Genomic DNA, 22972 nt, shown 5'->3' on the forward strand with positions numbered 1-22972 from the left:
AAAACGATATGTATTCGCAAAAAATACATACGTATTTCTCATAAAAATTTCCTATTCAAAATAACCGAATTCAAGAATAAATAATTACGTTTCTCTGATCCAACTACGCATTCAAACTATTCTAGCATTTTTAACCATAATGATTTTTTAAACTTGTAACTGTACTTGTATTCGAACAATGAAGTATAATTTGTTTAATATTTTGGGTATTTTAAAAAAAATATTAATGTAAAATAAAATTAAAAATTATTTCAAAATTTAAAAAAAGATATCCATGTATTCCAATGACAATATATAAAATAAATTACGAAAACGATATGCATTCGCAAAAAATGCATACTTATTTCTCATGAAATTTTCCTATTCAAAATAACCGAATTCAAGAATAAATAATTACGTTTCTCTGATAACCGTTCTCACAGTTATAACAGTTTTTTCTCTCGAAAATCTCGTAATGATTAACGAATCAGCTTATTTAATTCAAATTTAACTTATGCATATGACAAAAAGAAATCAACGGATTGTCATTTAACCTAATTCTAAGACTGTTATCTATAAAATTATTTTTCGTATTAGTACTTAAATAAAATTTTTTTTGGAAGTATATTCATTGCTGTTGATAAACTTTATTTATAAAGTCAAGGTCTCGTCGGAAGAAGATAGATCAGTTGGAGTATACTGTTAAAACACTTCCCAAAAATGAGTTAAAATAACTCTGAAACAAAAAATAGTAGAATTTGAGAACCCTCCCTTCCCAATTGAACCATTATTGAATATGCTCAAAATTGAAACAGCTCTGAGATCTAGTCTTCATTTGTAAATAAACAACAAGGTACGAAAGTACCGATTCTTTCTTTAATTGTGACGAAAATTTGGAATGAAAACAAATGAATCTTGTATCGAATTAGATTTATTTCCTAATCTAATTAGATTTAGATTTACTTTCTAGTATCTAATAAGAAGCTTTATCTAATTAGAACTTTTATCTAATTAAATTTTTATTCCGAATATTTGATCGTTATAAACTAATAAAGATTGATGTTCGTCTCATTTGATGTGTATATGTCATTTTGTCATGATGAGTCTTTTTTAAGAATTTCCTACTTTGAGCATGCGGCTATACTCAGTATTGAGTACATAGGTTTTAAATTTCGACTATGTATATGTATTTTTTTTAAATTTCATAACCGACTTTGAACAGCCGACCCAATTTTGAGTTTACGACTATCAATGTTCAAGTCCGTAACCTTGTCATTTTGAACCCAATGCAGAAGATAAGAAAACTCCAGCATTAAGTATGGGAAGAAATTTGCCTTCGTAGAAGAAATTTTAAGGATCTAACCCTTCATTTAGCATTCATGAAAAGTAAAACCACGAAAACCTCCCAAGGCTTGCCTAACGGCAATTGGTCTCGAACCCCTGATCCGTCATGGGTATTATCAGTAGTAACTGAAACATCGTCATCAATAATAGTAATAGCAGTAATCAATCAGCAATAAATGTTCTCAGTTGTAACGGAGGATGTCTTACTTCAGCAATGTGGTCGGTGCAAGCCGATTACGGAATTCGCATTGATCAGTCATCGCTGGAATTCGAAGATAGAACATTTCATTGGGAGGTATGAATATGCTGTAAGCGATAGTACTGCTTGGTAGTTTCACGTGACTATGTTTCTTAAAAAAAAATGATTCTTGAAGTGAGATCGAATAAGTAAGTGACATTAATGTGGAAAGCGATGTGTTGTGAGAATAAGTTTTACACTTAAAGATGATAAAATGGAAACAAAATTCACGCAAACCTATGGATATAATGTTTTGTCGAAAGACGGGTTTTTACAATGGTGTAAAGCATTTTGTGAAAATAGCCACAAAAAACACCACAGAAACCTCCCAAGGTTGTTTAATTCGTATCGACCAGCCATCGCTGTTATTCGAACCCGAGCCACCTCATCGTCAGGCGAAAGATCTATCCCCTGAGCCACCATAACTCAATTCAAATATATTATTCAGAGGCTTTTTTTTAACACATTTTTGTTAAAATTTGGGAATCCCTTTTTTCTTAATTGCTGAAAAAATTGGGAACCGCTTTATTTAATACAAAAAAGTAACTTAGGTTTTTATATTTCTTTAAGCGGACTGTATATAATAGATTTTTTTTAATCTCCAATTGATCCTCAGATTTGGTAGTAAATAAATAAATGAAAATTTATTGAAGAGTTTTATTTTCATGAAAAGTTTGATATTTTTGTGGCAAATTTTTTTTACAAACCAAAACAATTTTTTTTGTGTCATTTTAAACCTTTTATTTAAAAGATGATTTTACTCCAATTACCAAACTATTTATTAACTATCCAAACTATTATTAACTATACACCACCATCCATGTTATCGACATAGTTTTCTTTACTTAGTTAAGCTAATTAACTGTACAAAATGGTTTTTTTAATGTTTTGAGCGAAAAATTAGGTTTCATCATTTATAAATCTAAAACCAATTATTTTTCGTATAGAAGCCTCCACACGCTTGCTTTATGAGTTTCATAAGACAATTACGCTTTTTTGGAGAACACTAAAGGAATTTCTTAACTAAAAATGAATAAATAAGAGTTTATTATTTATCTCAAATTATAAAGGCGTTGAACGAAATTGTGTACCATTTTGGCAATAAGGATTTATTGTCAAATAATCTAAATTAATTAAAAAAAACTAAGACTCTAAACTTAATTATAAAATATCTATGCACCTTCTTGTTTTAAATAGAAGTTATTAACGTTCTATTTCACGTAACATAACGCATTTTTATGGGTCCTAGGAAAATTTTAATTCTAATTCTTTAATTTTAAGAAAATTTCACACTTAAAAATTTTAGATTTTCTTATAATACATTTTAATTTTAACATCAAAAACAATTTTTAATGAGTAATTTTATTTATAAAAACAACTAATTCAGTTAATTTCATTAATTTCAGTTAATTAGGTTTCATTTAAAGATTTGAGTTTTTTAAAAAACATAATAACTTTTACTTTAACTAACTTAACATACCATATACACTAAACAAATTCACCTAACAGAACGAGAGTAAAAAATTAAATTTAATGCTCGGTGGTTTAAAAATTCTCTTCTGTGTCATCTTTAACATCGTAACTCATTGAAAATATCGGTTTCGCTCGTTCATAAAGTCTTTTATTCAAAGAAATAAAAGATATTCTTCAAGAATGTCGGCAGTTAGAATTTTTGAGTATCGTTAAAATGCCCAGTGTAGAAAAATGCAAAGCGAAAAGGATGTCTGATTGAAAAGAAAAAAAGTTGGAACTTCTTCAGGCACTAGAACGGAATAAAATTTCTGAAAAAAAGTGCTATCTGATATATAGAATTTCTTTCTTCAATAAAGGAAGTATATTTTTTTAAGGTAGAAAAAGTTAGGCAGTCCTTTTTTTACTTTTTCTTTTTCTCAGGCATGATAAAAAAAAGAATTCTACACTTTCTTGACTATATTTCCCTTAAATTAGTTCCCTTGACATTTTATTTTGAATATTAAAGGAGACAACAGAATATTTTGGTCGAAAACTGATATAATAATATACTCGCATATTCTGATACGAAGAAAAATTGTGGTGAAATGGTAAACATCTGCATATAAATAAACTGTTAAATAAAATAATTTAGTGTAGGTTTACAATGGTGGTAAAAACGTAAAGTTAAAAAAACTAAATTAAGAAACTTAATACATAAATATATATATATATATATACATATATATATATATATATATATATATATATATATATATATATATATATATATATATATATATATATATATATATATATATATATATATATATATATATATATATATATATATATATATATATATATATATATATATATATATATATATATATATATATATATATATATATATATATATATATATATATATATATATATATATATATATATATATATATATATATATATATATATATATATATATATATATATATACACAAATAATAAAAAGAGAAAACTAAAATCATGTATAAAGCAGTAAAATACTATAATTCCAAAAGAAAGTTACGCAATGCAGCAAAAATTCCATAAGAAAATTGAAACCAATAGGAAATTTTAACGAAGAAATCAATGAAAATATATTTTATTGTTTGATTATTCAAAATGAAGATAAAACAAAGGAAAATTACAGGCATATGGAAAAAAAGGGGGGAAGAAAAATAATAATAAAATTAAAAAAAATAACAAACTGAGAAAAAAAAACAATAAAATTTTTTTTTAAAAAAAATTATTCTTTCTTTTCTACCTTTTTTCTTCTTCACCAGTTTTTGTTATTTTTTTTTCATTATTTTTCTTTCCCCCCTTTTTTTTCATATGTCTGTAATTTCCCTTTGTTTTATCTTCATTTTGAACTTATCTAATGAGTTCTGTTTATTTGCAGCTTATGCGCAATAAATGAAACTTGTTGTTTTTCTTAATTTTCTTCGTGTTTTTGTTTTTTTGAATTCATTTATTTTGTTATATATATATATATATATATATATATATATATATATATATATATATATATATATATATATATATATATATATATATATATATATATATATATATAATAGAGAAAACGTAGAAAATAATAGAATAATGATTAATGAATATTATTAAAAAAAATTGAAATGCTGGAAAACAAAATACTGAAAAGATATAATCCAGACCAAAACATGAATACAATAGTGTGAGGAACACTCAAAAAAATTGAAACGAAAATGGAACACATTAAGTAAACGATGTATGAGATAAAACATATTAAGAATAAAAAAACAGAAAATAAAATGTAAGAAAAATACAGAACGAAGCACAATATTTAATCTGTAATTCGAATAACGAATTCAAATGAACTTGCACGTACCAGAATTTTTCAAGAATGATTTAAAATATTTTCGTTATAAGTCTGCCAGGTTACAAAATATGAAAACAAACGCGCAAATAGAGGTTAGATGGGTGAATTGAGGGATCTCTTATGGCGCTTTCTTACTGGAGTACTGTTACCTTCGATTGTCCTGAAAATGAATGTGCGAAAAGTAATAATATTGCACTAGACAGTTTAAATGTATGATAATAAGATTGATGTTTAATTATATAATTTTGGTGATTTTAGAAAATTAAATTTTTTTATTTTAAGTATAGGTAAATAATACTTTGGAATGATTATTAATGACGTAATAATCTTACTTTGGGTTAGTTATTTTATTTTTTAACTACTTATCTAAAGTGTAAAATTAGTTACTACACCCAATTTTGTAAGAATAATTAGAAAAAAGATAGCTTATAAATTCTGAGTAAATGTTTTTCCTTTTTCAGGTAAATTTAGTTTTTCTCTGCAACATAATTCGTGTTCTAGTTACAAAGCTACGAGCAACACATTCCAACGAACCCAGTCAATACAGGTGAGGCAAATATCATGTCCTCCAGTGTACAATTTTAACATACCTGTGCTGTTAATATAGTTGTTTGTACTGTTAAAACACGCCATTTTGATTTAAAGTGTAAAAAAACATTTGACCTATTCATCGAATAGTTTTGTAATAACCTTTCATACCCCCACTTTCCTCTGAGCTAGCCTCAAAAATAAAAATATTAAAAAATACAACTAAATAAACGAAGGGAAAAGGCCGCCAAAATTCGGTCTACTACATTTTAGCACTAAAATTAACAAAAAAGGTGATGCATTAATTATGAATAATTCTGTATAATCGTTACGTCATGGTTAAATTGTGGTAGTTGTACTCGGTAGAAGGTAACTTATATGTTACTTGAATTTAAACTTTAAAATTTACTTGGTAGATAGTTTAAAATGCATAAAATTGGTTTCTAGAATTAATGAAATGGAATAATTAAGATTTATATGATGCTTTGAGGGAAAAAAAACATGCTAAACGTTCTTTTTAATAGTAAATAAAACTAATTGTTATTTCAAGAAATGACAAACTAATTTACCTATGAGATATATTAACTCCTCCTTTAACAAATTTTTCTGTACAACCAAATGCAGAATGTTGAACCACTATATCTTAAGATTTGTATATTTATTTTTTATCACTATATTTATATTTTAAGATCACTATATTTTAGACCTTAAATTCTGATTAAATTTTTATTTTTTATTTTCTTCCATCGAAATAACAAGGAGAATCTGATGATAGAAAATTTTCCTCTCATTCCGCCCTCCTGTCACGTGGTTTCATTCTGGGGATAAAAATTATCCAGCAGTGCGAGCTCTACTCAATTTTACCTCTATGTCGTATACTATCGGGACGTCAAAAAAATATTACTTTCATGAAGTAATAAACGGAATATAATATAACGGTTCATTTTATATAGCCTCAAACAATTTTTATAAATAAACTTAACATTAACAAATTTTATTAATTGGATTTTGGATAGTAATCCCCAGGAAATACCATTTGTTAATTTACGTAATATTTTCTGCTTGTCTTTTAAATTGTTTTTTGGTAATAAGCATCTCTTTTATTTGCCGCATATCAATCAAATTGATTTTATGTTAATTTTATTTTTCAGGAAAGCTGTCCGGGCAACACTTGTTTTGGTTCCGCTGTTTGGTCTGCATTTTTGTTTAGTAATATACAGACCACAGTCAGGTCCATGTGGTCTTATCGAGGCATATAATTACTTCAGTCACGCCCTCGATGGATTACAGGTAAGACACTTAGTTTATTTTTAACCTGTTTCGATCATTACAATTATTTAAAGCTCTCAATGATGATGTGAATGATCGTGTCAATGACTAGGTCGCACCAATAAGTAGTTTTTTCTCTTAAAAATAATTAAAAAATAATACGTGCCACAAACGAAGCTCTATGTCGGCTTGTTAAATAAAAAATAAATTTTCTTAAAAAGTAATTAAAAAGAATAAAAATAAATAAATCTAAGCTATGATGAAGAGAAATACCTTTTTCTAAATAAATGGATTCGTCACATACACGAATGAAAGTGATACGTATAATTATAAAAAATATTGTTTTAATTATTTGGCCTTGTCACATGATATCTATAAATAGAATATAAATATTTTATTTACATAGAGAAATTTTTTTTTAATAAATGGTCTTGTTACACTCTTATAAATGACAACTAAAAGATGAAATATAAAAAGCTTTTTCGTAAAGAATAAATAGTCATATGACACGAACAAAAATGGCAGTTAAATGTCGACTTATAAAAATAAAATTTTTTATTTAATTTATTTATTCATTAATTTTTTTTCTGGCCAACGTGTTAAATAAAATAACGTTTATATCCAATCATTTATAATATTCAATCATGTAATATTATGACTATATATCTAACACTGAATCTTTTTAAAATCTAAACTCAAATTATTTTACCATGAAACGAAAAATAGGATTATCTTATTTTCTTGATTTTTTTAACGTTTATTGCTTAAAAAATTTTAACACATTGATGAGAATAAATTAACATTTTAAAGTTACTGTATGACTGACTATACTTGCAGCAGCAGTATACATAAAGCAGTTCAAGCGTTAAATTCGTTTATGTTTGAATATTGATGTTAGTCTTATAAGGATTACTTATCACCGTCGTTGAACAGCTGACCCCATTTTAAGTTTCGTAAGATATACTGTAGCTATTAAGCTACATCCGGGAATGATTTTTCATTTTTTTAAAGTTATGGCGCAAAAATGCAGTTACTCAAATGGTCATTGAAAACTCTAAGAATAATTATGTTTGTTAATTGTATTGTTGGAGAAAGTAATGCAGGATTTTTTCCTTACATATTAATATCTTATTAGTGTGAAACTAATTAATTTGTGAAGTGTATGTGAGTAAGTAATTTGAGTACCTTAGAAACTTCATAAAAAAAACCAGTCAGAAATACCTAATAAGAATTTCAGTTTATTTATATGTGTGGATTACTTATTCCATAACTACGAATTACGAGTGTTCAAATCTCTAGCCTTGTAATTTCTAACCCAATCCAGAAGGCCAGGGAACTCCTAGATCAAGTATTGGGAGAAATTTTGAAAGAAATGTTTGAGAGACTTTTTGATGGAACTATAACCAGCATTTTCTTTACACAGAGAGAAAAACCACGAAAACTGTCCATGGTTAGCCAAACTGCAAGAGGACTCTAACTCATGATCCGTCTACCATTGAGGATAGTTTACGTCAGCACTGTGGTCAGTGCTAGCCGGGTGTAGAATTCTTATCTACCATCCATCACCAGGATTCGAACCAGGATCACCTCACTGGGAATCACCATGGTTCCTTATAATAGCCATTGAAATAATTTGAGTAATACCTTACCCACCCGTTCACTAATTGTCACAACAAATCAAAATGAGTAGCACGCAAATATTGTCACGAGCAGGGAAAAGTATGCTGCTGACATTCTTACTCGTGATCATCATTATTACGAGTAATGAAGAAATGAAGATGGAAAAGGGAGAAGAAAAAAACTTTTTAATTGATCCAAGACCCCTGACTCCGGCTACTGTCTGCTTTACTGTGACGCACTGAGTGATTCACTGGTAAAAAGAAGCAAGTTCCGGTTCGGCGTTGGATATGACAATCAAAAGCGTTTTGTCCAATAATAAATTATCTACAGCTGCATCACTGCAAGTGTGTTTAGTTGTTTTCATAAAGTTTAAATGGATAACAAAAACAGTTGCATTTTATCTGCTAGTTTAGCAATTTTACTTCAACTGACAAAAAAGTTCGAAAACTGAAGTTATTACAACTTATCATAATATTGTTATAACTTTTGAAATTGATAACAAATTAAATGAGAAAAAGGAAATGCAATGAACACAAGCAATCTATAGAAGTAAACAAGCTTTAGATTGCCAGATCCTAAAAGTACGATGGCGAATAAGGAAAATCACCGGACCCTTGCCAGATATTTTAACCTTGCTGAATATCCAAATCTGTCACCGATCCGCCCACTTCGGTGACGGAACGTCATCAGTGGCGACTCCCAGTCGACACCGAGTCAGGCACGGTGGCCCGAATCATCTCGATTACTGCCCCCCTCCCTTCTCTCGTTGAAACTCTGTATGAAGTTTAAATTTAATCCTTTTACACTCCGATGTCTCCACTGAGGCACTATCAACAATCACCATTGTAAAATTAAGATATTTTACATCTTATTAATTAATAACAACATTATTTTAAGAATTTAAAAATTGTATAATAATACTATAGTGTGTATTTTAAATGATATACAGCTGATATAAGATCAATCAGCATTTTAAAATACTCGGAGTGTGAAGGATTAAAAATATTAGATAACTGATAATTATATATTTTGCCTTTCAGGGATTCATTGTTTCCCTAATCTTCTGTTATATGAACGGTGAAGTAAGTACCTTTATCTGATTGCACATACTAAAACATATATATTTTATTACGTATTAACAGTACACAATAAAATATATTTATATTTTGGTACGATTTTGAAATAACTTTCGCAAAATGCGTTTGCATATTGCTTTTTTTTTTTTAAACAAAAATATATTTTTAATTTAACCAAATTCTGAGAAGGCGTTTTTTTGTTTGTATATAAAAGAATCTTTAAAATGATGGGCCGTAACTAATAGTGTTAATATGGTTATTCGGCAGATTCTGAGCCTGTTGGGTCGGTCTGTAAGCACCTACAGAGCTAAGCGAGAAATATCTCCTGCATGCAGCAAGCGTCGTTCCACCTGCATGGTCTCCCTTGCATCTCTAAGGGTCCGTCGCCTATCCCATGACCTATAAGAAAAAAGTACGTTTCCCTTCTTTTTTTGTTTCATCTTACCCTCCATGTATGTTTATTTAGTTTAGTTTACTTTGGTTTTTGACTTAGAATGAATAACTAGAATGAGTTTTCAGATAAGGTCGTAAAGAAACTTAAATGGGTCGAATTTTCTGTATTGAGTAGTAACTTTACACATTTTACAATAGCACAACGTACGCTAGAAGGCCTCCGCATTGAGTAATTGAGTAGTCCGACGCAACGAACCTACAATGCCTACTAGGTAAAAAAATTAACAAAAGATGTCACTAAGTTTGGATTTTAAACCGCGCTGAGGAGAAAAATACTAAAGATGTCACTACATTTGGACTACTAAAGAATCGGATTTCCCGTTTATAGTAACCCATAAATAGGCCTTCTCTTTTCTAGGAGATATCGTATGTATCTGTTAAACAGTGCAAAACTAAGCAATTGGTCATTCTCACAGCTAAATGCAAATAATGATAATAATAATAAAAATAATAATAGACGACTAAAGTTGCATTTCAAGCATGCAATATTATCATATATCGATCAATATTTAATAGCTATTGCGTTAACTATATATCTTATTACATTGTTTGTCCTTATTTTGTCCTTATTTGTGACATTAAATCACACATTCAATCAATAAATTCAGTCTCATTTATGTAGCATTTAGAAATGTTAAATTGCATCCGAATGGTTCTCCGTTTGCAATAATTTATGAGCCCATATCGTAAACATATTGTTAATTTAGATTTTTAGGTCATCGCTTAATAAAGCTCGTTCTAGTTATTTATGTCTTTTAGAATTTGTTTAATAATGTTTCAAAATTAAATGAAAAATTACTTCTTTTTATTTATTGTACACCTTTTATTAGTTTGTGAAACCCACACTACTACATTGCCTAACTTAAAACCCTAAGCCTTTTATTGTGTTTTACACTAAACTAGACTTACATTGCTTGATATAGTATTGCTATGCGAGAAAAACGTTTAGAATATTTTTAATTAGGCACAAGACTTGCATAAAACAAAATGTATTTATTTATGGTAGTGTCATCATTAATTGACGCTACCAAACTTTTAAATGATTATTGATATAGTTTATAGATCCTTTCATCTAAATTGGGCGATTCACAATTCAATTATAAAGAACGTTCATTTGTATATGATTGTTCCTTTTTGTTTTATATGATTCCAAAAGCGCTCAATAATTTACACTTTACCTGTATACCAAAAATCAAAACAGAATATCTCAACACCTTCTCAAAACTATACTTGTCATAGCTCCACACTATTTCAGGTGGGCTATAAAATGAAAAATATCTGAAAATTAATCGAACTAATAAGTTCGATTTTATTTTCAGATATTTCTAAAAGCTAATATTGGGAAAACCGAGGTTAGTTTGCGTACTACTTCGGTTTAATTTTTCCTCTTTTTAAACATATATCACGCAGTATGATTTTTTTATAAGACAAATCATTCCCCCATTCATGTTTTTTTTTCTAAATGCTTAGTTTTTTGTAATTCTTTTTAATAATATTGTTTTAAAAGAAAAACCATGAATAGAGGATCGGAATTCGACGGGAGCGATTTTCATATCCAGCGGCGTTTGAAAATTCGTTCTCTTGTTTGGCCTTTTCTTAAATAAAAACAATATTTTGATTTTTGTCTATTTTTCAGTTTAAGTAACACATTTTGAAAGAAATAAAGGCTTGTATTATGATGTGCATCATCTACAGCCGAGAGAAAAATCGCCGAAAAAAAAAAGGCAACGAAAAAGTCGCCCCCACAATTAGCACCCCATTGAGGGGGCATAACTTCATCTACCACATGGAGCACGTTGGACCATGAAATACAAAAATGTTATCCATGATAATATTTTACAATTAAAAATCCATTTATAAAGGTTAAAAGATTAATAAAATAGGCAAGTCTTCAAATCTAACAAAAGCAGATATATTGATTCTTACCGTAAATGATTGTTTATTAAATTTCATTAAGACAGATTTTTGTGCTTAAAGTAATTCATTTTGGATTTAAAAAAACATGGCATGAAACCATTTAAATTATGAGATAAATCAACATTGAGACATTAAAAACATGCAGACACAATCTCAAAATTTCCTGCCTTTATAAATTTTGTTTTTAGTCATAATTTCGCAAAAATAATGTCATGCTTGATAATTTTTTTAAAATTAAAACACACAGCAAACTTCTTCCGCAATTTTTGTGAGAACGATATTAAATAGTCTGTTTAAAATGTCTTTTTCGTCCAAGAACAAAATTTCAAATTTTGTTCTTGTTTAACGAAAGGTAAAAACATTTCTGACAAATTTCAGTATTTAATGCGAATAAAACTTATTTAGTGAAATCTCTGTTAATAAAAACATGTTTGTAGGCAAGAGGAATTTAATGAACTTCTTTAAGTAATTTTTATGAAATATTTGTCAGCTTTTGATTTTATTATTTTTTTTCAAAACATGTGCAAATTGAATTATTTAAAAGAAATATTTATGAAAGACTTTTCTAATCTGAATATATATATATATATATATATATATAAATTCAAATAATTATCATTAACAGTATATCTATGAAAGAAATTATTAATTGTAAAGCTCTAAAATAGCCTACGGTGAATAGCTCGGTCACCTTTCAAAATTATCTTATTCAACATGCAAACTTCAGTGATAACCAAGCATAGCACAACTGTATTTCCATTTCCTCCATTTCTAACACCTTAATTACTTTTAAAACAATATAATAACCTAATTGTTTCACCGTCGTTGTCCGAGTGGAATTATTTTGATTTCAATTTTAATTATTTTCAAGAGATGCCCTCAATATTGTCTTTAGATATTAAAATTTAGTACTAATTTTTAAATCTGTCCGGAGGCTAATAAATCACGCAAATCAGAATAGGTATGAATTGTGATATTTCGGCATTACAGAATATTACAACTATTTCCATCGCTGTCGTGAGATTACATGGAAAAATTATATTATATTATATATATATATGTATATATATATGCATGCATAGCACGAAAAAGGCAAGTTCCGTCGCCAATGACATTATACGGCAGTATAGCACCGCTTACGCTTAAAATTTTAACAATCATTTTAATAGGAACAAAAATAAATTTAAATAATGACTTCATAACTAAGTTTTTATTTCGAAAAGAATGCAAAATTTTTCTAAATAAATACATATTTTAACGTATGACTAATTTTTTAACAATACTTTAATTATTATAAAAAACAACCAAACAAAATGAAAAATAACTGTGTTGCCATTACATTAAGAAATACCCGAGTTTATGGTGTCACATAAGAGAAATATATATAAAGTTAACATGAATTATTTACCTACCTCGTCTGTTACAATGTACCCCATCTCTTAGAGGGCCAACGTACTCCATGTTCTAAGTTTCCATATTAATTTCTCTCTTTATCATATAAACTTACATAGTTGCAAGTAATTATTAAATTAAATATTTAACGATGTAAAATTTGACAGTTTATTGCTCTGTTCTTAAACAATATATATAGTATATATATATATATATATATATATATATATATATATATATATATATATATATATATATATATATATATATACTTATTAATGGAAAAAAACATATTTCATAGGATACAACAACCGTGCCTCTAGGTTCAACCTGCATCGCCCCCCCCCCCCTTATAATCTGTAAAAAAATTAAAGCTTAATACATATCAGTATAAAAAAAATTTTTTTTAACACTTTATCGAATGTGTGTGTTTATCACAAATAACTATTATAACTATTATCAAATAATACAAACACACGACTTTGTTCTAATAAATTTAATCTTCCGAATCGAAAAATTTAAACATTCACTTTTTATTATTTGTGTATTAAAAAGGAATGAAATGAAATTCGATACATTAAAAAAAAATTTGAAGCAAAATGCAACAATGAAATTGTAGCAAAAAAGATAGTTGCTTTTTCATCGCAGATTTCAATAGTTCATATATTTAAAAATGTTAATTTCGCTTACAGTTTTTCTTTAATAAAACACAACTTTCTCAGCTTTAACCCGCTCTTATTTATTTTAAAATAATTATTCTTTAATTTCAATTTCTACTGAACTCTTTCAAGTAATTTAAGTCAAACAATAAAGCAAGGCTCGAAAAAACTCAGAAATTTTACCCGTCCCCGAGGACGGCTTGTCCAACAATGCACCCGTCCTCCGTTGAAACTAACCCGTCGCTTTTAAATAAATAAAAATATAATTTTCTATTTATTACAAACATATATATAAATTGCACAATGAATTAGTCGTTACTAGGATTACATTATACAGTAATAAAAGAAATACTAGGTTACTAATAGTAACCTAGTATTTCTCTACTAAGGTTACTAATAGTAACCTAGTATTTCTTTTATGAAATTATTTAAACGACAAGGGTCAAGTTATCTGGAATGTCAAGTTATCCGAGGGTACTGCGTTTTTTAAATGAATAAATATGACGTTTGCCAGTTCCACAATCAAGCCAATGATTTACAGAGGTATCTGAACATAAATCTGAAAGGGGTTTTCCATTTAGGTAGATGTTCATAATTGCTTTTAAAGTTTCTTGTTTAAGACCAGTACGTATTGTGTTTTTTTTGTAAATTTATTGCTGCAAAGCCCCTTTCAACCGCTGCAGTATTCCCAGACAGAGAAAACATCAATATATGCTCAGTATGTTGCTGTATTGTGGGTCATTTTGCTGCCCTGTAACTTACAAGACTCTTGTAAGATAACAAAAATTGAAAATGTAATACGAACATTAACGGGAAAATGGCCGTCCGCGCGGACGTCGGATTCGAGACATTCGTTGTCCGCGGAGAATTTTTGACCGTCGAGGACGGGCGGACGGGCTGTTTTTCGAGCCCTGCAATAAAGTTTGAAAGACCACAAAGGATTTTTTTTTAAATAGACTTCGGCTAATCTCACGAATGGCATAAGTATGAGATGCATTTCTTAAAATCATTTCTGCACAAGTGTAACCAATACGGTCTAATCTCATCAAAATATTAAAACATCTTCATTTAAAGTTAGGAGCAAATGGTTTACCGTTTTTTCCTTATCATTCTAAATATAAAATCCGAAAAAATTACGGTAAAAAATATTGGAATACTTTTTATCGTTAAATTTTATGGAAAAAAATCTGATGCACCGTAATTTTAAGTAATATTTGCTTAATCAACAACATTTGCTGAACTATAATTCAACAAATATTACCGTAAAAAAATACGGTATAAAATTTTGCGGTAAGAAGTACTGCATTCCGAGTTCTGTTACTTCTTACTATAATTTTTCCAGATTTTATTTTTTAAATTTTTTTTTTAAAAATTTAGAAGAACTCTTTGTAAGACTTTTACGAAAAATGCTTTTTAGCGAATACGAGTCAATTTATATAAATGTTATGACTTTTACTGCAATTATTTATGATTGTTAGGTTTTGTCCATATTTATTCGTTACCCATTATGAATATATCAAACTTTGATTACGAAAATTGAGCAAAATGTAAGCATCAAGAAAAACCTTAAGCAAAATGTAATGAGTAAAATGTAAGCATCAAGAAAAACCGTAGTTTTCTGAAAATGGAGAGGTGTTAGGTTTGTGAATTAATTTCTTAGTATTAGAAAAGTTGTTTCAATGCTATATTGTTGTTTTCATAAAAGTATGCGAAAATCGAGAATTGTTTGAAGATTTTATTGATTTGTAGTAGTAGTTTATTGATAGTAGTACTTTATTTATCTTCGAGGTGGGCAAGTTTCGCCAACTTGGCGATTTTCTAAAATTTATATCGAAACTATTACAGCTTTATATCTGCAATAATTTTATATATACTATTTAAATCAAAATTGTATATCAGTTTTAAGGATGTTTATTTTTGTTCAATAATCTATAAACTGGTGACTCAATCATTTCATATTTTTAAATTTATGTCTGTGAAACAAAAAAAATACTTGCTCATCAAAATTAAATTAACAATAGCGATAGTTATTATTGCTCATAAAATATGACATCGCCATATATTGTTTAAAATTAAATTGATAGTCAGGCTCATTAGAAAGTATCAATTTTTCTAATTCAATTATTTTTTTACTTAAAAAGATATTTTTACATCATTACTAAGCTTACGCAACGCCATAAAGAAATGGGATGATTTTTTCAAGCAATGATAGATTTTACATGTATTTTAAACGTTGCTTCCAAATTGCTTCTTAAAAAATTCAAGTTGAATGAAACTACAAATTATGAAAAATTTAGTAACAAGTACAATTTAAATAAAATGAAGATGCAATCTATTTACAATTATTTCAAAATTCAAACCGAGGATAATCTTCACGCCATAAACAAAAAAATTAAGCGAACTTTTTAAATAGAATTTTGATGTAAAAACTCTTAAACAAAACTGCTAAGGGAATAAGTACGCGTTTTAAAATATAAAACAGTTGAATATATTCATATTGAAACTTATTTGACTGTAGTAGTTTAGAATTGCTAAATTTTGAAACTAAAATTGTTAACTAGTAATATTAATTTCCAAACTAGTACACAGTAGATGAAATTACAATACAATCCGCTAATTTTCAACTAAATTGTATCTCCCCCTATCGTAACGTAAGCGACTACTAATTGGACTACTAATTTAGAATTTAAAACTACATTTCAGAATTGAAATCAGTAAGTCTGCTATGTATACCAGCTTTCCTCGGGATATTATTTACATTCTAGAAAGCTCATTATTATCTGCCGAGACTTAATTATGTCTTAAAATGTGAAAATTAGCATAATAGAAAGTTAATTAAAATTTCTTTGTCTGAAGTTTTTGAAATAAGATCTAAAAGCATACAATGTAAACATTTTTAATTATAAAAGCAAACTTAATTTCCACATCCAGTTAAGAAAATTGTCAGCTTTTAATAAATTTTTCATTTATAAAAGTAGATGTCATTCTAATAAATATATTTTTCATAATTTATTAAATAATGACTAACAAAAGTTTGATTTTATTACACATTTTACAAATTTTATAAAAACGTAATACGATGGAATTTAATATCAGTAAAAAATAATTATTTAAAAGTAAAACAATGACCATGAATCAGAAAAACTTGTATTTAGTTTTATTAGATTTATTTCTTTCAAAAATCAATATAGAATCATGCTGATACACAATTTTTTATTTCTTCTAAAACAGTTATACTTTCGATTTATGGCACGATTATGTACTTTCGGCTTCTAATTTCTTATATCTGGACGATTGCGCAGTTAGTTTTAAATCTATTAATTGTACGGTTAGTTATTATTACATGAATTTAAAATTCTAAGAAACTTGTTGGAAATTGAAACAAAGGTGTTTAATATAAATAAAAAAGATTTAAATACTTAAAAGTTCTTTGTCAATTGTGGATTCAAGTAACTCACATAATAAAACAACCACTTGGATTCAAAAAGAGAATTTCATAAGTGTAAAATATAAGAGATTTTCTGCACCAGATACTGTTTACGTTGCAGAAAACTGCAGAATTGCTACAACTCTGTCTAGTATTTATTTTTGGACGACAAAATCAGGTAGCTCAATTATCTCAATATTTTTTAGAAATTATTTGGGTGAAATAAAAACATTACTTTTTGCTAAAATATCTGAATCAGTAGTAAGATTTTGATGTGAAATGTTGCTTTTGCTAACATCTCAACCCACTGTCCAAATATGATATTTTTGTATGCGCAGTATCTATCGACATTGTTATAAATTTCGCAGCATGTTGAACCATATCGTACTGATTATCAACAATTTTAATACGATACCAACTTGAATCATATCAACGAGCAAATTAATGCCTTTTAAAATTAACTACACACTGTGGTTAAATGGTACAGTTCGGCACCTTTTTATTGTTATTGCGATTTTGCATGGTATTACAGTACAATGTTGAACCAATCTTTCTGAGAATTGAATTGAATTGAATGTAGGGTTTAATGGTACAAAGTCCACAAAAGGACATGCTGCGCCAGCCAATTTTTCTGAGAGTATGAGTTTTATATTTAGTGCAACATAGTTTGAGTTAGTAGATTCATGAGTTATTACATAATTATGTATTATTTTGATTACTTAAAAAAAAATACTTTTCCAATTTTTTTAAAATAGTGCATGCTTTGTTCCACTTATGGTTAAACTTTATTAACTATACTGCGTATTTTATCTAATTAAAAACTAAATAACCACTGCTGAAAAGTAAAATATGTATCTTAAGCACTTGTAATGTTTTTATAGGTTTTGTACTTGTTGAAACGCTCTTACAAGCGGTACAAACTGAGTAGTAGCCTCCATGGACGAGGCCAATCCAGCATGATGATGCATCCGGTCTCCTGTACACAAATGACGTCATTGAACGAGAGTCAGGCAGCCGTACCCAAGCGTGGTTTGCATTGGCGAAACAGCAGAAACGGCGAAAGACCGAGAGAGGCCACTGCTTCTGAGAGCCTCGAAGATGACATTGTATCTGTGTAAAACCCCTGCATTTAAAGATCAATCTTCGAATATTGAAATAAGAATTCACATGTCAACATTTGTAAATATTTCTGTAGAACAATAGAAAAAAAAACAATCGAAGCACTTTTGTATCAAATTTTATCGTCAACAATGTGTATCACTATGAGGTAATATCTAATCAAATAAAAATTATTTAAAACAAAAATTGAAATGTCATTATTTTTACTACATGCATAGGGCGTTAAATAAAAAAACGGACCATCCTGAATAACATTTGATGCAATGATCTGATCCTCACGTTCTAGGACTCAATCTTAATTTTTCAAGGGGGCAACCTCGAATATGCTAATTAATTAAGGCAGATGATGTTTTAAGTTGTGGTACGATATGTAAAAATGCAAGAAAGTCGAATATCTAAAATTCGTTTTTTTAAGAAATTATACGTCCGATTTCGCTCAAATTGTCATGCCACCGATTTCGTCATGTAAAATTACATACTTTAAAATGATGTAAAAAATAATATACCTTACAATTCTAAGGTTTTTAATATTTATTAAAATATATTTTTATACGTGGAATTATCTTTGAAAAAAGGAATTTTATAATTGTATTAAAAAAATGCTATCCTGGCCAAACATTTGGGACAATATTTCCTAGATTGCGGCTACCTTCTGTATTTTGGGGGTCAGAAATCAGAATCTATCGAGAAAAAAAGACTTGCTTATTCAGGGAAAGTAGGTTTTTGTGTCTAATATCGTAACTTAATATATCGTCTGCGCTAATTAATTAGTATAATTGAGATAACCCTCTCAAGCCATTAAGATTGAGACCTGGAACGTAAAGATCCGATGATTAGATCTAAAGTAATTCAGGATGGTCCGTTTTAATTTTATTTTTGGTATAAAATTGTTCCCTTTGATGCTATATATTACATGAGCGCAATTAAAAAAATGGGAACTAACTTCCTAATAACTTTAGAATAAAACTTTAATTCTAAAAACTACCATCCTGTGGCTTTAAACCTGCATTCAGGATCTTTACTAGGTTGATAAATTGTGCAATATTGCAATGAGCATTAAAATATATAGAAACAGTTCAAAACTTGCAATATATAAAAAAGATAGATGGCGCTAGCATTTCTATTCATGGAATGGCTACACAGGGTACTTGCAAGAGATGCAAGATCTTTAACGAAACTACTATATTATATCACGTTTTTACGAAATTCTTATTACAAAATGATAATAGTAGGATCCGAAATGATCAGTTAGGCGAGAGAGTGTTGGGATTTCAGTTTAATGACCTGCTGGATCACCAGACTTACCATGTCTGAGCTTTTGTTGAAATCAATTAAAAATTTCGTTTTACTCGCAACCCAGTTGTTTCGATTGAAGACCTTATAACCGTCGTTGAAAAGCAGACTCAATTTCGGTTTACGATTATCAATGTTTAACTTCGTAGTCTTGTCATTTTTAAACAAGTCCAGAAAAACAAGGGAACTTCTAGATCAAGTATTGCAAGAAATTTACCTTCGTGGAGGATTTTTTAGTGAATTTAACCAGCATTTGCGTTACAAGGAGTGGAAAACCACCAAAAACTCACTGTTAGCCTTATGGCAAGAGGACTCTAACCTACGATCCATCTCCCACTGAAGATAATTTGTGTCAGTACTGTGGTCGACGCGAGCAGGGTGCGGAATTCGAACCCGGTTCACCTCATTGGAAGGCGGACTCTCCTGAGCCACAGCTGCTTGCCCATAGAGAACCTTGTCGCTGGAATCTCTGTAGATCTAAGATTCGTTAGAAATCTAAAACATTAGGAATTTCGTGTCGCTATGAAGTGTTCATTTCATCCGATCGGAATTTAAGTAGCTTTGAATAACATGCAGCTATTGCCTAATATTAAACATACCATTAAAATCATTTATATTTCAATACTGTGTAGCAGTTACTGTTCATTTTCCTTTTTCGTTGTTTCTTAGTTAGGGCAAAACTTATTTCGGACCCTGCATTGCAATTTGGTTTAATTTCTTTTCCTGTGAGCCCTAATATATGCTTTCTATGAAGGAAAAACCCTTGATACTCAATGTTTATAACACTGTAATAACAGTTTCCAATATTGTTTTTAGATTGTTGAAATATAAATAGTCGAGAATTTTTTTGCGAAGCCCTGACTTTATTAAATAAAATTCATTGGCAACTGTGAATAAACTAACCGAAAAAATGACTTTACTCAATATATTAATTATTGGGAAAAATGTTTTTCAAAAAAAAACTTAGCTTAAATAATTTCATATAAATAACCGAAAGAATAGATCATGAATTATTGACTTAATATAAATAAAACTGCATGCTTCAAAAATCATCATAGTTTTTTTTTAAAAAAGAAGTCCAACTATCTGTGTCCTTGATCCCACAACGGAACCCAGGGTTTCCACAAATTGAAAAGTTTGGGAACAGCTGCTGTATAACACTAAATTGTTAAATCGTTGTCTAGTTTAATCATGTTTTAATGATGAAAAATTAGAATTTTTTCTCGTGTTTTTTTTGTTTTTTTTTCTTGTACCATGGAATTAATTTCAATTAGGTGCAAAAACGAAAAACAGATATTGCATGCAGATATTTATGCATGTAGCATCCCAAATTTATTTTAAACTTATAAATGCCAAATGAAAATCCTAAGTGCAAGGGTGTCACGCGTGCTTAAAAAAGTGAAAATTGTTAAAGCTTAATTCATTTTTAATTATTTAATTTATTTAATTACATTAAATTATTATTACTATTATTTAATTATTTGAAATTAGACAATTTACTGTATCATTAGGATAATCATTCTTTATTTCGAAATGTCTTTTTCGTAAAGGAATGCATACTAAAGAGAACCTTTACAATTTATTCCATTCAGCAGTTCTTATTGTATTTATAACTGTTGTATATATATATATATATATATATATATATATATATATATATATATATATATATATATATATATATATATATATATATATATAAACTTTTACAAAATTTACAGAATAATGAAAAAAGGGGGGCAAGAAAAATAATAATAAAAATAACAAGAAACTGGGGAAAAAATCCGAAAAAAGGAAGAAAAAAATAATACAAATCCGGAAAATAAAAGATATAATCTTTTCATCAGCTCACACGATTATATCAACAAAAAGGAGTGCTTTCTAATGATGTATCAATAGCCAAAGCAAAATATATTAATAGAATAGTGTGAGAAGCACTAAAAAAAAAACTTTTACGAAAGAATTATAACAAATAAAATAGAACACAATGAGTAAAAATATCACGTAAAAGCAGAAAATAAAATATAAAGAAAAATAGAATAAAACATGAAATGAAATCTATAAAGCGAGCAGCGAATTCAAATGAACTTACATGAACGGGAAATTTTTCAAGAATGATTTAAAATATTTTCGAAACAAGATTGCCAGATTGCAAAATATGAAACCAAAAGCTCAAATTGAGGTAAAAGCGTAAATGGAGGGATTTTGTATTAAAGTGCGTTTTCACTGCAGTACTGAAGTGCGTTTGATTTGTTAGTTACCAAGGATGGGCCCGAAAATGGATGTGCGCAAGGTAATATTATACTGGATAATTTAAAGAAGTTGACAATTAATAATTTTTGAAAATTAACATTTATTTAAGAAAAAAATAGGAAATAGGAAATAGAAAGAAACATGAATTGCCTGTTTTGCACATAATTTCAACCTCGGATTTGCCCGAAATGGATTTGCACATGGTAGAAATTATATAAATTAACAAAGAAATTTGTTTAGTTAATTTATTTACGATAATATACAATTAACTCAATGATTTTATCTAGAATTTAGTTACTTTAGTTGGGTAACCATTGTTTTTTTTTATCAAATTTTGAAGGAGTTTATCTATTTATTTTTTGGATAAATGAGCATTACAACATATTCTTTTAATTCTATTCATTTCATAAAAAGTGGTATTTAAATAGATGTTCCTAGAAACATCAGAATTCCAAGTAATTAGTTAATTTATATTAAAATTAAAATCATTTCTTTTATAGTATAAATCAACAAAGCAGATATTTTCTTCTTTTATAATACCCAAATCCAAAAAAATTAAAATTAATATTATCATCATGATTACGAAGCAAGATTAATTCTTCGGGGTAAATATTATTTAATAAAATAATACAATCTTGAAAATTAAAGATAATTAAATTATCAATAAATCTAAAAACAAATTTAATATTAAAAGTATAATTTTTTTCATAATAATGCAAAAATAAGCTAGCTAAGAGAGATGAATAATTAGATCCTAGCGGTATTCCATCAGTTTGAAGAAAAACATACTTTCCATTGTAAAGATAACTATTAAAAAGACAAAAATTAATTAGAATTTCCCAATAATCAAAATCGTAATGAAGGATACATTTGAAATCATAGTAATAATTCGAAAGTACATCTTTTAGTTTAGAAAGGGGAAATTCGTGTTATATATATATTTAATACTAAAAAAATATGTTAAAAAAGTTTTTATCGCAAGCATTTTTTATCTCTTTCAATTTGTTTAGAATTAGCCACCACTTTTTACAGTTTTTGGCATACGCTGGATCCCTG

The 22972-nt window shown here is 28.2% G+C and overlaps 1 protein-coding gene across 1 annotated transcript in view; it reads left to right on the forward strand.

The window, feature by feature from the left end:
* LOC107442456 (calcitonin gene-related peptide type 1 receptor) overlaps positions 1 to 18556 on the forward strand; it is a 166593-nt gene extending 148037 nt beyond the window's left edge. Inside the window, exons 12-15 of the mRNA XM_087153455.1 lie at positions 5372 to 5457; positions 6590 to 6728; positions 9368 to 9409; positions 18133 to 18556. Of these exons, the coding sequence (XP_087009581.1) occupies positions 5372 to 5457; positions 6590 to 6728; positions 9368 to 9409; positions 18133 to 18369 (504 nt within the window). The 3' untranslated portion in view covers positions 18370 to 18556. The remainder of the gene's footprint in view (positions 1 to 5371; positions 5458 to 6589; positions 6729 to 9367; positions 9410 to 18132) is intronic.
* Positions 18557 to 22972: the final 4416 nt, after the last annotated feature.

The sequence above is a fragment of the Parasteatoda tepidariorum genome, chromosome 10 (assembly GCF_982258835.1).
Source record: "Parasteatoda tepidariorum strain Cologne lab strain chromosome 10, Ptep-v5.0, whole genome shotgun sequence".
NCBI lineage: Eukaryota > Metazoa > Arthropoda > Arachnida > Araneae > Theridiidae > Parasteatoda > Parasteatoda tepidariorum.